This window comes from Humulus lupulus, chromosome X, assembly GCF_963169125.1.
Source record: "Humulus lupulus chromosome X, drHumLupu1.1, whole genome shotgun sequence".
NCBI lineage: Eukaryota > Viridiplantae > Streptophyta > Magnoliopsida > Rosales > Cannabaceae > Humulus > Humulus lupulus.
In genome coordinates, this window is record NC_084802.1 from 194,975,205 (window position 1) to 194,990,363 (window position 15,159).

General features: G+C 31.7%; 1 protein-coding gene across 2 annotated transcripts; it reads left to right on the forward strand.

Annotated features, from left to right (window-relative positions):
- Nucleotides 1–254: 254 nt before the first annotated feature.
- On the forward strand, nucleotides 255–1,463 carry LOC133804864 (uncharacterized). 2 transcript variants are annotated; one of them, XM_062242981.1, is made up of 5 exons: nucleotides 255–409; nucleotides 517–638; nucleotides 801–943; nucleotides 1,067–1,175; nucleotides 1,219–1,463. In XM_062242981.1, the coding sequence occupies exons 1-4, from the start codon at nucleotides 358–360 to the stop codon at nucleotides 1,173–1,175; spliced, it is 426 nt and encodes a 141-aa protein (XP_062098965.1). In that variant the 5' UTR covers nucleotides 255–357; the 3' UTR covers nucleotides 1,219–1,463. The 2 variants fall into 2 exon arrangements, with proteins under 2 accessions (XP_062098965.1, XP_062098964.1); XM_062242980.1 differs by having other exon boundaries at nucleotides 1,067–1,463.
- The last annotated feature ends 13,696 nt before the right edge of the window (nucleotides 1,464–15,159 follow it).

The following is a 15,159-nucleotide window of genomic DNA, read 5'->3' on the forward strand; positions in this document are numbered from 1 at the left end:
ATATAAATAGTAATTTTTATCGTTTTGCTTAACATAGTACGTATCTATCATCACCAACTAGGTCCCACCATTCATTAAAGAAAATATCACACAAACTCTAGAACCGCCGGTGCCGCCAAAACTGTGGGCTGGTATTGTAGAAATGGACCAGGCCTAATGATAAGCCCATGCATTATCAGGGATAAGATCAAGATCAAAACACTGCACATACCCACATACCCTATACTATATATATAAAAGAGCTCCACTACTATTATTATATTATTACATACTACAAAATAGTTTCTCATACTAAACGAGTTTGGAAGAAGAATATATACAGTTTTCTCATCAACTACTTCTCGAATATTTGATCAAATGGGTTCACTAATGTCAGGTTGGGACTCACCCGTTTTCGCTTCTAAATCAGGTACCTACCCAGCTAGATAATATTTTGTTATAATTGAAGTTCCATTTATTATTCGCTCTAATTAGTATGTTTTTTTCTTTCTTTCTTTCTTTGCGTTTCCTGATCAGGTACAAATAAGCGAAATAGGAATCGGTCACTCACTAAAGAGGATATTGAAGCTTTTTGGAGAACAAAGAATAAAACAGTGGAAGAACATCTTAAAGACCTCTCAGACGCGAAACAACACCAGGTATTAATTTTTAGCATGAATATTTAATTACGTACCTACCTACCTTAATTAATTATTAGTCTATACATATATATATATATACCTTTTCTTTCATCTTTTTAATTAATAAATGAATATTAATGTTGTTACTGATTATATTTATCATGTTATACGTTGTAACAGAAAATTGAAAAATTTGAGGAAGACGACTCTGGAAAAGAGTTTCATCATCAGGTGAGATCAAGATCTGTGTCTCTAGACAACCTAAAGGTGGACGTGGATAGTGATCAGACAAGCATTGAAAATATCATCAAGAAACATGGCTGGTAAATTAATTTAACTATCTAATTCATATTACATGGAATGATTATATAGTTATCAATAATTATATATACATATATGTGTGTGTGATTTTTGTATGTAATATTATTCTTTGGATATGGATGCAGGTGGACTAAAAGTAATTGGGCATTTCTGAACGAACCACCGGCATCTGAAGACGCTCCCAACACCTACGTGTCACAGTTCCACGTGGCTAGGGTAGCCCCCTCCCATTAATTCACAACCCCGCGCGTGATGGAATCGATCGCCACGAAACTTGTTCATATATTTTGCATGAATTTTTCACGTACTAATATCTTTCCTTGCTTTCACTTAAATTTCACGTACTAGCTAGTACTACGATAGCACACCTTTTATTATATATACTACTATATATTAATTATGGTTGAAGATATTTGTGTGTGTTGTCTTGTCCAAAGTGTGTCCCCTTTATATTTCTGTAGAAAACGTATGCAAATGTACATTCCGAGTAACGTGAATATTGATTAATTGCTTCTAGTATTAGTTTTTTGTTGGTATTAACATATATTACATAACAGTGCTAAGGCTCTAAACTTCGCATACATTATTCCGAGAAATCACAGCTGGAATTAATATAGTGTGCGTGTGTGTGTGAATTTAGGTATGCGGAGTGTCGTCCTTAATTTAGTAGTATTATTAAAAGTAATTCAAATGATAAAATATTTTACTTTAACTAAAAGTTAAAACATATATGATTAGCTTAAGTCGTCGATGATTCATCATAAGTTGTAACTTTAATAATATGTTTAGCATAATGAATAATAATAACATTTGGATGTGCTATGTATATATATGTACTCCGATAATTAAATATATGGATCGGCCCAGGACCAGTTATATAAGTCTAATTAACGGGTCCAAAAAATAATGCACGCAAGGCAAGCTAGGAGAAGACCAAGGAAGTAATTGAAGGAGGCAAAGGCTTCTAAGTGGACAAAAACCAAGGATGATGCGTCTGTCTGCATATACGTACGTAAAATTAATGAACCATTTATATAAAAGTACACGACTTGCAGATTTTTCATTACACTTAATTGCTTGCTAATGTATAGATATAAAATCAATTTTTTTTTATCTTTCATTGATTGTTTGTAAATTGTTTATCACTCGAGATCCGTATTGTGTATCTGATTCTGTATCTAATTTACTCAAAGGAGGGCACAATTGGTGAACGTTATTTATGTAAGTTTGAATGAATTATTAATTGCACATTTTGCACAATATATTCAATTATACCCAAAACAAATTGTTTATACTTATTATTGAAATTAAATTAAGAAAATGTGTTGAGAAAATCTGTAAAATCTTTTTTTGGCTAAACTTTAATTTAGACAAAATATTTTAATTTTTTAAAGAAAAAATTAGTAGCATATCTCCATATTGATTTTCGGTTTTATTAAGTAATATTTTCAGCTGATTTTGTAATGTGAAAATATCTTTAAGTGTGAATATATTTGTTACTTTAATTATCTCAAATAATCAATTTTTGGTAAAAATATATTGTGCAAATATCTTAAGATTATTTTCAGGGATTATGTAGGATTATGTCTATTCTAGAATTAAGTTGGTGTCGAAAATGAATATGGTCAAAAGAAATGACCATGTTCGTTCTGCCAGATGAGATTGACTTCGTTGCTGACTCATAAGTTTTTTTTTCTGTCGACACAGAATGCATCTGGCTGGCTGATTTCCTAAATCAAAGGAATTTGTAAATTGATTTCAAAGATGCCAGAAAATGATGGCCTTAGACGATTTCTCTGCCTATAAATATCTTGCCAAGGCCTTTGGAATTTTCATCTCTTCCATTTTGAATATTTAAACGTTATGTTATTTTGAAGAGTGTGTTTATTTGTAGAGATTAAGTTTGTTCACCTTAATCTTTGTGAGAGTGCTGAGTGTACTTGTGGATATCTATCTAGTTCATTGTAATCAGATAGTGTCTATTGTGAATGTGTCCATAAGGATCTTCGGGAGATGATTCCATCTAAGTCTCACTTCGGGAGGAAGTGTGCACTCGCTATTCTTTGAAGGGAGTTCAAGAGAATCAGCGTTTCATCAAACCAGATTCGTAGAGAAGAGTACAACAAGATTGTGGCAATATTTTAAGAGGGAGTCTTACATTGTTTAAGTCAATGCTTTTGTACACTTTGTTTCTTGACTAATTGGTTTATTTTCTGGGCGTGGCCTCAAGGAGTAGGTTATCCGAAAGGGTTTCTGAATTTTTTAATTTTTGCACTGTCTATTTATTGTGTTCAGTTCTGTCGTGACAAGTTCGGATTCTGATCCGACAGATCTTCTATTTGTGTAAATAATTAATTACCATTCCGCATTTTAATTAGTTCATGGTTTAATTAATTTGGTAATTACTAAAAACGAAATTTCAAAATCTATTGCAATAAACACAATATTTTTTTCTCTTTGTATCTCAAAAACGAGATTATTAATTATCAAATACCACAACTAACAATGTCAACCAAAGCAACACAAGCAATATAAATCACAAAACAATCATAAAAGTGAGACACTGAGATCTTTATGTAGAAACTCAAATGTGGAAAAAAAAAACATATGGATTGTAGTCCGCTTAAATCTTCCACTATCACCAAAGTTCAATAATGGGATTACAATGTTCTTCTCTAGTATAACTAGAAGCTCACAACAGTATCAAGATTACAATCTTGGATCAACAATACAAATAGTTATCATTTATAAAGATGAATACACCAAAGAAAAAATTTGAGTCTCACCAAATGGGTGTAGTAGCACTACACCAAAATACTCATTTTGTGTCGGTCAAATGAGTCAGTCAACGCAGTTGACTGACGCCGTTGACCGAGAATTAGCATTTGTGCAGTTGGATATTGCCACAAATAAAATGGTATTTGCGTCAGTTAGAATACTGACAGTATTAGTGGAGACTATTTGAGTCAGTGGGGCACTAACGTTGTTAATTGCATCGTTTGCACCAGTGCCCCACTGACTCAAACGTCTTGTTTGCTTGTCTATTTGCACCCTCTATAGTGCTGACTTGCCGTCGTTGTAGAGTCTAATTTAAACAACGGGTCAGTTATTTTGTAGTCTACTGCGATGACATGTCGTCACAATAGAGTCCAAAAAAACGTGGGAAAGTGAACTGCCAAAAAATTTAAGTCAAATTTTCACTGCCTATAGCGATGACATGTCGTCGTGGTAGGGTAGACACATAACACACGAGAGGATTCGTGTACTATGCACTATCCTACAGCGACGACAGGTCGGTCGTCGTTGTAGGGTCTCATCGTTTGAGTGAAACAATGCGTTTGATATCAGCGACTACTGGTCATTACCCCCAGCGATATAACCCCCAGGCAGAGGCTTTCTTCTTCATTCTACTCGGTTTTCTTAAAAAAAAAACAGAGAAGCTCTCTGCTTTTCTCAGTCTCCCAGCGCCGCCCAACGCCACCCAACCCCATTTTGGCCAATTTCTCCCAAGTTTCAGTAGTCTAAACCCACTATCTTGCTATTATATCTTTTAATATGTATTTTTTCTTATATATGTGTGTGTATTTTGTATTTGGTGGAAATTAATTTTGACTTTTTTTTTTGTTTTCTTTTTCATATTTGGGTATTGGATCATCATCCCAAGCATTTGCCTTTGGATAATCCCCTAGCCCGAGCCTTGGGTAATTTTTTTAAAAAATTATTTTGTGATTGATTAATAGTTAAATTATGTTTTTAATTGTGTAATTGGTTATTTTAGATAGTGTTGAATTTTGTTTTTCATTTTAGGGATTTGTATTGTTAATTTAATAATATTTGTGATTTTTAATTTTGTTAATTTTGTTGTATGTTAATTTAATTTAATTAAATGTTATGTTATAAAAAATGTATGATAGGTTAGATATATGTATAAGTATATGTATATAAATTTGATTATGTGAATATGTTTATATGTATATAAATGTGAATGTGAAATATATTTTTAAATTGTGTGGTAGGTTAAATTAATATGATTAGATGTTTATTATAATTTTTTGTTTTCAATTGTATATTTGTCAGGTTAAATAATTTTTTTGTTTTGAATTATATATAAGTTAGGCTATATAAATAATATGTTGATTTGTGAATATGTTTATAATATGGTTTTGTTGTTTATTTGTAAATTCAAATGATTGTATTAAATTTTATGTATGTTTTGAGACTGGTTTATATGTTTTTATGCTGATTTTAAATTTTGGGATAGACTAGATTACAACCGTTATGCTGCCGAAATTTTTGTAGATTTAGAAAAACTAAACATTATAAAATAGTTTTAAAGTTAGTGTGATTTAATTAATAAATTTTAAAGCAATTAATAAAAATTAATTAAAAAATTATAAAGTATAAATTAAAATAATAATTTTACATGTATAAAACTTTATTAATATTTTTTTTATAAAATAAGTAGAAATTAAAATAATAATCTTTAATGGTAAATGAATAAATTTATAATTAAATATTTGTTTAATTAATGAATTTTATAATATATTTATAAAATTTAATAATATATGTAGAGAAAATAGGTAATTAAGTTAACTTTACTCTTAAAATTAAGTTAAAATTAAAATAATAAAACTTTATTGTTATTTTTTTAAATAAGAAGTGAAAATTATAATAAGAATTTGATAATTATTAAAGAACATAATAATAATTATAATGAAATATTTGTTTATATAATGAAACTTTACAATACATTCATAACTAAAAATAATATATATTCATAAAATTTGATAATATATATTCATAAGATTTCACAATTTACTTGAAAAAAAATAATGTTTTGGTGATAAAAAAATTTATTAGCAAATAAAGGTAGTTTTTTATGATTATCACATCATGATAATTTATTTTCTACTTGAATCAGTTATGACGATTGACAAGAGTTTGATAACTAATAGACGACGTAAGTCTGATGAGTTTTGGAATGGTATTCAAGCATTTATACAAATGGCCAAGAATCATGTGAATGCTTCAGGAGAAGTCAAATGCCCATGCATTCAGTGTGCCAATATGTTGAATCAGAAACTGGATGTGGTGGAGGCTCACATACACAGATATGAGTTTCTGCAGCAATACGTGAACTGGACCTACCACGGTTAAGTTGATATATGCCTCCAGTACTGGACGACGGGGCTCCAGTGACTGATGAAATGATTGACGTCATTAATGATGTTATTGGTGAACAAGACACTAACTAAGAATGCATAAATGAAGGAATTTCAGATGGTGGTGGCAATATTGCGAAGAATCAATTTGATGACCTGTTTCAAGAGGTCGAAGTTGAGTTATACCCTGGTTGTACTTGATTGTCTTCCTTGAACTTCTTGGCGAAGATAATGTAAATAGTTCAACACCGATGCAAGCAAGGGTCGAAATGTGTCTGAGAATAACATAACTAGTATCATGATTAATTCTGAATGGTACAAGAATGAGCAGTTTATTCTCGCCACTCAAGCAAAACAAGTTTTATACTTGGAAGATCCTTCAAGAAATAAAAATTGGAAGGTAGTAGAAGAAGTCAATCGTCGAAAGATCTGGGATCTTCCAAGTATCGATGAAGATAACGAGGTTGATGTCGTGCATGACAGCACTTCATCAAATTTTGTACTCACTATGGAATTAGGAGAGTTGGAGATTATGCATTTGGATCGACCTGGTCACACCAACATAATTGGAGAAATGTCTCGATCTGTTCCAGATGTGGATGATGATTTCATCAATGACGATGATGATGACGAAATTAGTGAAGATGATTTAGAAAGTTCAGATGATGATGTAGGAATCAACATTGATGAAGAATAATATTTTCTTATGCATATTCATATTTGTATGTTTAATGTGTATGTTTTAATTTCAAGACTTTTTAATCAATATATGACTTTTCTCAACAATGTTTGTTTTTCAATAGTTTCAAATACATTACCAAAATTATTTAAGTTATGTAATCAACCTCCAACTATAATTGATTTTAAGTTAATAATTATTTAAACTGCAAAGATATGTTTGCTACTATTTCTCGTTCTCATGGCGGTGATGAAGCGGGTGATCCTCCTCCAGATCCCACGCGAGTTCCTACTTCTTGTGAGACAAGTAATATATTATAATTAGTCTACTTTTATCAATAAATAACAAATTGTTATTATTTTATTCAATTTAACTTTATTGTTTAATTAACATATGCAGCAGCTATCGCAAAAAGAAGAGGTCAGTCTCGATCCAAAAATTTGCAGCAGCTCGTCAACGACAACAAAGGTCTGTTGGCTCTACAATTTGATCTGAAAGAGGGACCCTAAAAAACAGTTGGTGATTTTGGGACATTATTCATGAGACTTATTGGTAACCTTATTGGTCACCATATCCCGTTATATTATCACTCGTGGCAGAGTGTTCCGGATTAGCACAAGATAAGATTGATGCAAAAGCTTGAGGTAAATTTATCAACTTAATCACATGTAATGCTTTATTTTATATATAATTTAAAAAATCTCACCATTTTTTTGAAGGAATTTTTCATTCTTCCTCGAGCTCTCCCTGAGTGGCGACTAATAGAGAATGGGATTGAGCGAGAGTTTTAGGATCGCTACAAGGATAAAAAATGTCGCAAGAAAAGACACTTCGATGAACATGGAGGGTATGAAGATATTAAAACAGCCAGAAAGAATCCACCAGAGGACATGGGCAACGAGAGTTGGCAGAAGTTTGTTGACATTTTCACCACTTCACAGTTCATGGCACGCTCAAAGGCAAATGCTGCCAACAGAGTAAAATAGAAGTATCCAAGTCTCCATGGATCGACATCTTATGCTTTTGCTCAATTTAAGAAGGTAAATAAAAAACATATAGATAATTTGAAATATTTTAAGTTATCTTAATAATAATTTCAATATTTAACTAAGATTTTATTCAATTTTATTTTCTAAAGATAAATCTCCAGACTAAGGAACTGTCCAACATTATCGATATGTTCCATGACATGCACAATCATCTGACACGTGGATGGGTGAACACGAATGCTAAGGATGCATATGTAAGTAACTTTCTAAGTTTTGTATATATGTATATTATTCAATTATATTATGTATTTTATGTCTTGTTTCTAAACTGCAGGATGCCTTGCAGCAATAAGTCCAGACACAATCCCAATCCCAATCCCAATCTCAATCTGAATCTTCAGCAGGAAGTGCCACTTTCAATGAGACACAAGTCGTCTCGAATGTACTTGGTCAACGTCGTGGCCACAACTGAGGTATTGGACGCAAGTTGAAAGGCACTAGTACATTTGCCTCAAGCGCCACCAGATCCTCTTCACAATCAGAAGCATCGCCGTTTCTGTCCACTACAGTTGTCCCTCCAATGGTACCATCTGAGGCTTTCCAGTCCATGATTCAACACTTCAGTCAAGCCTTTATGACCCAAAACAACAACTTCCAGCAAATGCAACCATTTTTGCAAGCAACAAATTTGAACATCCAAGCTCCACAATTTCAGCCTGTCAACTTGGACATGAATATGATACAGTCCATGATGGCAAATTTTCAACAACAACAACCACAGCAGCCACAACCACCACAGCCACCACAACAACAACCACCATGGCCACCACCACAACAGCCCGATGATAATGACTTTGGAATTGATTATTTTGAACTTATTAATATTTTGTGTTGTTCTTTTTTATTTTGGAGACAATACTACTTAAGGCTTTTTTTAAAATTTGGAGACTATGGATATTGTTAAATTGGTTTTATTATTTAATTAATAAATTGATTTTATTATTTAATTAAATAAATTTGTTTTATTTATTTAATTAATATTTAATATTTTATTAAATAAAATTTAATCAATATAATTTTTTTTTAATTGTATACCTACAGCGACGACATGTCGTCGTCGTTGGGTGCTCGCTGAACACGAATATCTGAGATTTCGTGACACTACGGCAATGACATGTCGTCGCTGAAGGCATATAAACAAACACACTCTTCAGCAACGACATATCGTCGCTGTAGATGGGGCGGTCGACGGACCTACAGCGACCACATGTCGTCGCTGTAGGAGTTTTTAAAATTCAAATTTTCAACCACGTACAACGACGACATGTCGTCATAATATCCTAGTCCAGCCGAAAAAAATGATTCCCTACTGCGAGCGACATGTTGTCGCTGTAGTAAAACACTACTGCGACGACTGTGTTTTGTTGTCGCTGTAGGTTGCTACACATACATAAAGCGACATTGTTTTGGCGACGACTTCTTGATCTACAGCGACAACAAGAGTTTTTTTTCTTGTAGTGTCCCCTCCAGGGAGCATTTGCCCTAAAATTTCAGAAGAAAAAAAAACTGTGTTTTCTCTCTAAAACTAGCGGCTCTTCCAAATATTTTGGTAAGTTTTCTTCATTTTTTTTTTTTCAATTTTAAGGTTAAAATGAAGATTTATATATATTTATGAACCTTATACATAGTTTTTTTTTTCATTTTTTGTGTAGATTTTTTTACTTTTGAAGATTATTGTTTAAAAACCCAAAAACTTAGTTTTTTGGAGTTTGCTACTTTAAGAACCCACATTATTCAATTACCACAAGTAAGTGCACTTTTATTAATTTTTATGAATTAAATTTAATTTTTGTGACTTTTTTTTTATGAAATGGCTATATTTCAGATTTAAAAAAAAATTATTTTATATTGAGATTATGTAATTGTTTTAGGTTTAAACTTTGCATTTTAATATTTTATTTTTTTAGAAATTTTTTATTATAATTTCTTTATTTTTTGTTAACTTTTTCAATTGTTTTATTAAATTTCATTTCGGGTTTTATTATGTAAATATGTATATAGATTAGTTTACATATTTTCTATAAGTTCCACTTTATTAACTATTTAGTTTTAATATTTTTAGTAAAATTTTCTTTATATTTTGTTAACTTTTTAATTTTTTTTTAATTTTGGGTTTAATAGTTTGCATATGTATATATATATATATATTAAATTTTTTATTTTCTTTAAGTTCCATTTTATTATTTATTTAGTTAGAATATTTTTAGTATATTTTTCTTTATGTTTTGTTAACTTTTTTTTTAAAAAAAAATTATTTAATTTCGGGTTTAAGTATTTAAATGAGTATGTATAATTAATTATGTTTTTTGTTTAAGTTCCACTTTATTGTTTATTTAGTTAGAATAGTTTTAATATATTTTCTTTTTATATTTTGATAACTTTTTCATTTTTCTTTGTTTATTGGTATATTTGAATAGGTTTTTTGTTCACGAATTTGTTGGTGAAATCAAGCTTTGGAGGATTTTATATTGGAGATAATAATATTTTTGACCTTAATATATAATTAAGATATTGAACTTAATGGAATGTAGGAATTATAAATTAATGGAGATAGTTTTGGGACTGTGTGTTGCGATGATATAAAGCTGTAATTATGCATGTTTGATTGATTAATTAGTTTGTTGTGTTTATGTGATGAATATAAATTCATTTAAATTTGGAAAATGTGATAGAAATATGATAAATGTTGCCCAATTTTTTTTTAGATTTAGTAATATAAGAATTATGCATATTTGATTGATTTGTTGCATATTTTTCTGTATATTATGTGTTGTATACATGTATATTTTAACATTTGGGAAATATGATAAAAATAGGAGAAATGCTACCCAAATTTTTTTGGACATATTGTTTCCTTTGTTTACTTGTTAATTAGGTAATTCACGAACCTAATTGTTAATGTTTGTTGCTTTTTTTTTTTTTTTTTTTTGTGAAGTTTGAAAATGGATGTCAGCGAATAGGTTATCAGTGAAATATAAGAATAGAGTTGAGTTTGTCTATTTTTTATGTTATTTTTCTATTCTTGCTGCTGTTTTTTATGTTTCTGCTGCTGTTTTTGTTTTATCAAATAGGTTAGGGAAATTGACATAAACATTTGCAGTTTTCCTGATTAAAACATTATGTAGCAGTTCCTAACTGACGCAAAAAATCACGTTCTTTAGCTTTTGTGGCAGTGGAGCACTGATGCAAACCAGCCTGGCATTCACGTCAGTGGAGCACTGATGCAAACCTGACATTTGTGTTAGCGCTCCACTGACGCTAATGTCTGGCATTCGCGTTAGTGCCCCACTAGCACAAATGTCAGGTTTGCATTAGTGCTCCACTAATGCGAATGCCAGGCTGGTTTGCGTCATGGGATTTTGCGTCACTTTTAAAAATAACGCAAAAAGTCAATTGTTGCAGTTGGGAACTGATTCAAATGACATTTTTTGTAGTAGTGTAGGAGAGCAACTTAGAGAGGACAAACACCAAAATGGAATCCGTAGATTTGTAGAGCACCTTGCAAAGATTCACCACCCAAAATTTGAGCTAACATGTATGAGAATCAACCACAATTAATCTTCAGGCTAAAGTGTCAAACTCTCATTTCTCTCTCTAGCTTCTCTCTTCTCCTCTTTTCCCACTCTTTTTATCTCTGTCTCACGGCTGGCTTCTCAACAACCAACCAATTTCTTTTCTTTTCTTTTCTTTTCTATTTTGGGCTTAAAGACCTTATTTGGTCCATGCCCAACAAAGGGGGCGGATCCAACAATGTAATACATATTTTGAGTTTGAACTACACGCCATTTATAGAACAAGCGACGTATGGTTTTTTATAAAGCATGAAACGTTGTTTGGCAAGTAAGGGACATTCTATATTTTCCTTTATACATACACTAGTAGACATCAATTCTAATTCAAGCAAATTGTTTGATTTATAATGTGATGTTGAGTACGAAATCATATAAAACCATACTAATCAATATTAAACACAAAGCAAATAATTCTTATAAAATATTGGAGTATATCAATGGAATCTTGGCCTAGTATATGTTGCGGCTCTTCCCAGTGGTTGAGCTCGTCTAAAATGTTAGCTAGCATCGATAATGAACGAGGTAATCTCTCTCATGGGTTGAATCTCAGCTCACGTACGATGGAAGAAGAAAAGTACAGCATAACGTGATAAATTTTGGGTAAATGCTTATTTGATAAGTTGTGTTTTATTTAAATACAAACTTGGTACTCTCTGTTTTTTATAATCATCAATTGATGTCATCTGTTTGCAAAAGACTACATAGTTAGGTATCTTCCGTGCTTTTAAATTTTTAATGTTACTCCTCATTTTAATGATTTATTTGATTTTCAATTGTTTTATTATTATTTAAGAAAAATGGAATTAAAAAAAATTAAAAAACTAATTAAAATCTTGTTAATTAACTTTAAATAAACATAATTTTTAATTTAATTAACAAATCAATCAAAAAACACAAAAAATGTGAGTGAGATTGGGTGGGTGGGGAATTGAGATGGTGAGGGTGAGGTTGTGTGCAATATGAGTTTTTTTCATTAATTAAAGTAAAATTTAGGTTTATTTAAAATTAATTAATAAGAATTAAATTAGTTTTTAAAATTTTAATTCCAATTTTTTTGTTTTAATTAATTAAATTTATTTTTAAAATAATTTTTTATTAAAATTATTTTAAAGTTTTAATTAGCATTTATTTATTTTATGATTTTTGAAAAATATATTTAAATCATTTAAAAATAATAAAACAATTGAAAATCAAATAAATCACTAAAATGATGGTGAGATTGAGAGGGTGTGGGAAACTGAGATGGTGAAGGTGAGATTGAGTGAAATATCAATTTTTTTGATTAATTAAATTAAAATTTAGGTTTAGTTAAAGTTAATTAATAAGATTTTAATTAGTTTCTTAATTTTTTTAATTCCAAATTTTTTGTTTTTAATTAATTAAATTTATTTTATAAAATAATTTTGTTTATTAAAATTATTTTAAAGTTTTAATTTAACATTTATTTTATTTTATGAATTCTAACAAATATATTTAAATCATTTAAAAATAATAAAACATTTGAAAATCAAATAAATCGCTAAAATAAAGGATGATATGGGAATACTACAAATTTAAACACACGGAGGGTAACAAACTATGTAGTTTTTGCAAACATAGGGTATATCGATTGATAATTATCAGAAGAAGAGGATACAAGGTTTGTATTTCGATAAACCACAGATTATAACAAATAAGCATTTACCCATAAAATCTCTCTTTTTTTTAACTTTTCCTTCATTGTTTTTTTTTTTTCTCTATCACATTTTGTTGGGGGGAGTGAGATTACACCACCACAATAACTAGAATCTACATAAATTAATGGATAACAGAGACCAAAGAAAGATTGATAAAGATAATTCAAACCCTAGTTGTAGAACAATCTTCTTCAAATTTGATTGTGACAGTCAAAATCCCGTGATCCGCAGGGGGAAAGACTGGGTAAAAGTTGTGCAATCCCACATCGCCTGGGGAAGGTCAAGTGTGATGATTCTAAGGCTGTGTAGGTACAGGACTACACAGTTGAAGATGGCTTAAATGGATTGATGGGTACTACCTATGCCAACAAGATGCATCTTTTTTTTGGTAGCCCATCAATTGAGAACAACAAAGTTAAGCGTGCTTGACCTGGAGTAGTCTCATGATGGGTAACCTCCTGTGAAGTTTTCCCAGGAAGCGTGCGAGTGAGGAAAAAGCACGTTGGAAAGATTCGTGTTGGTTTGTAGGGCCAGTCGTCATTCTAGGAAGTAGTCATAATGACGTGGGGCATTACAAATGGTATCAGAGCCTTGAACCAGCCAGAAGTGTGGCCGACGGGGACGTCGAACCCCTAAGGATGGGTGATTGTGACAGTTAGAATCCCGTGATCCGTAGGAGGAATGACCGAGTAAAAGTTGTGCAATCCTACATCGCTTGGGGAAGGTCAAGTGTGATGATTCTAAGACTGTGTAGGTATGGGACTACACAGTTAAAGCAGACTTAAATGGATTGATGCTTATGCCAACAAGAAGCATCTTCTTTTTGGTAGCCCATAACTTGAGAACTCCAAAGTTAAGCGTGCTTGACCTGGAGTAGTCTCATGATGGGTGATCTCCTGGGAAGTTTTCCCAGGAAGCATGCGAGTGGGGACAAAGCACGCTGGAAAGACTCATGTTTGTTTGTAGGGCCAGTCGTCATTCCAAGAAGCAACCATAGTGATGTGGGGCATTACATTAATGAACCTTCAAAACTCTTTGAGAACCACCAAATTGAGTTTTTCGTTCTTCAATGCAAAAACCACAAAACCAAGGCTTGTACACGATTCTTATCGCTTTCCTAATTCTCTATTTCCTAGCCACCATCGAGCCCCATTATTTTCATCTAGGCGATGCAACGCCTCCTAGAAGGTGACGCATCGTCACCTCCTCTGACTTGTGACCCCTCCAATGGGCCTAATATTTCTCCAAATGTTACCAAACATTTTTGGGATCATCAGATACCTCCATGTATCACTTTGGACCCAAAAACACAATTTTTAAGTGCCTACAATTGAAACTCAAATTTCACTTCTACACTATATGAAATTCATTAAGTGTTTTATACCTAGCTTGATAACAACATTTATGCTTTGTATTTAACCAATCATAACATTCCCCCACTTTGTTAAATACAATCCTCAACCTCTAGCTCAAACAGTTTTGGTGCCTAAAGTAAAGTGTCATTCGACTTGAACTTTACTTTAGTGAAAATACCACAAAGTCTTATCGAAATCATTGGTGGCGTAAAAGCCTTAACCAATTATTCCTTATGGTAAACCGGTGATACATCACACACCTCTACTAGATCTTTTATTTTTCCACTTTCTCGCTTAACACTCATATGGCCATGTGTTCATCCCTTCATGAGCTTTCTAGGGAGAAATTCTAACTCCCATGAGAGGTGGCACTACTTCTAAGTTCACATATGTGAAGTTCTTACAACATTTTTCCTACCTTTAGATATGCTCATTGCACTCAAATGAACTTCATTAAAAGCCCTTGACTTAACCCTTATTCGGTAGCAACTAACACTAATCATCTTGGATGGAACTCATCAAAGTTTTAGTGTTGAAATCATTCACTTATCAATGACTTATTCTTACTCATTGAAATATTTCCCTTGTTGTTCATAAGTTTGTATTTGGGTTGCCATCATTGGTGAATTTATTCTTCTAGGAGTTCCAGTCCCATCCCTTTTGAAGTAGAACTTATTAACCTTCTCATAAGAGGTTTTGTAAATGTATCTGCTAAGTTATCACTT

Coding starts and splice junctions, on each gene's coding strand:
- LOC133804864 (XM_062242980.1), top strand. CDS start 358: ATGGGTTCACTAATGTCAGGTTGGGACTCACCCGTTTTCGCTTCTAAA. Junction 410..516: donor CGTTTTCGCTTCTAAATCAG/GTACCTACCCAG, acceptor TTTCCTGATCAG/GTACAAATAAGCGAAATAGG. Junction 639..800: donor CAGACGCGAAACAACACCAG/GTATTAATTTTT, acceptor ACGTTGTAACAG/AAAATTGAAAAATTTGAGGA.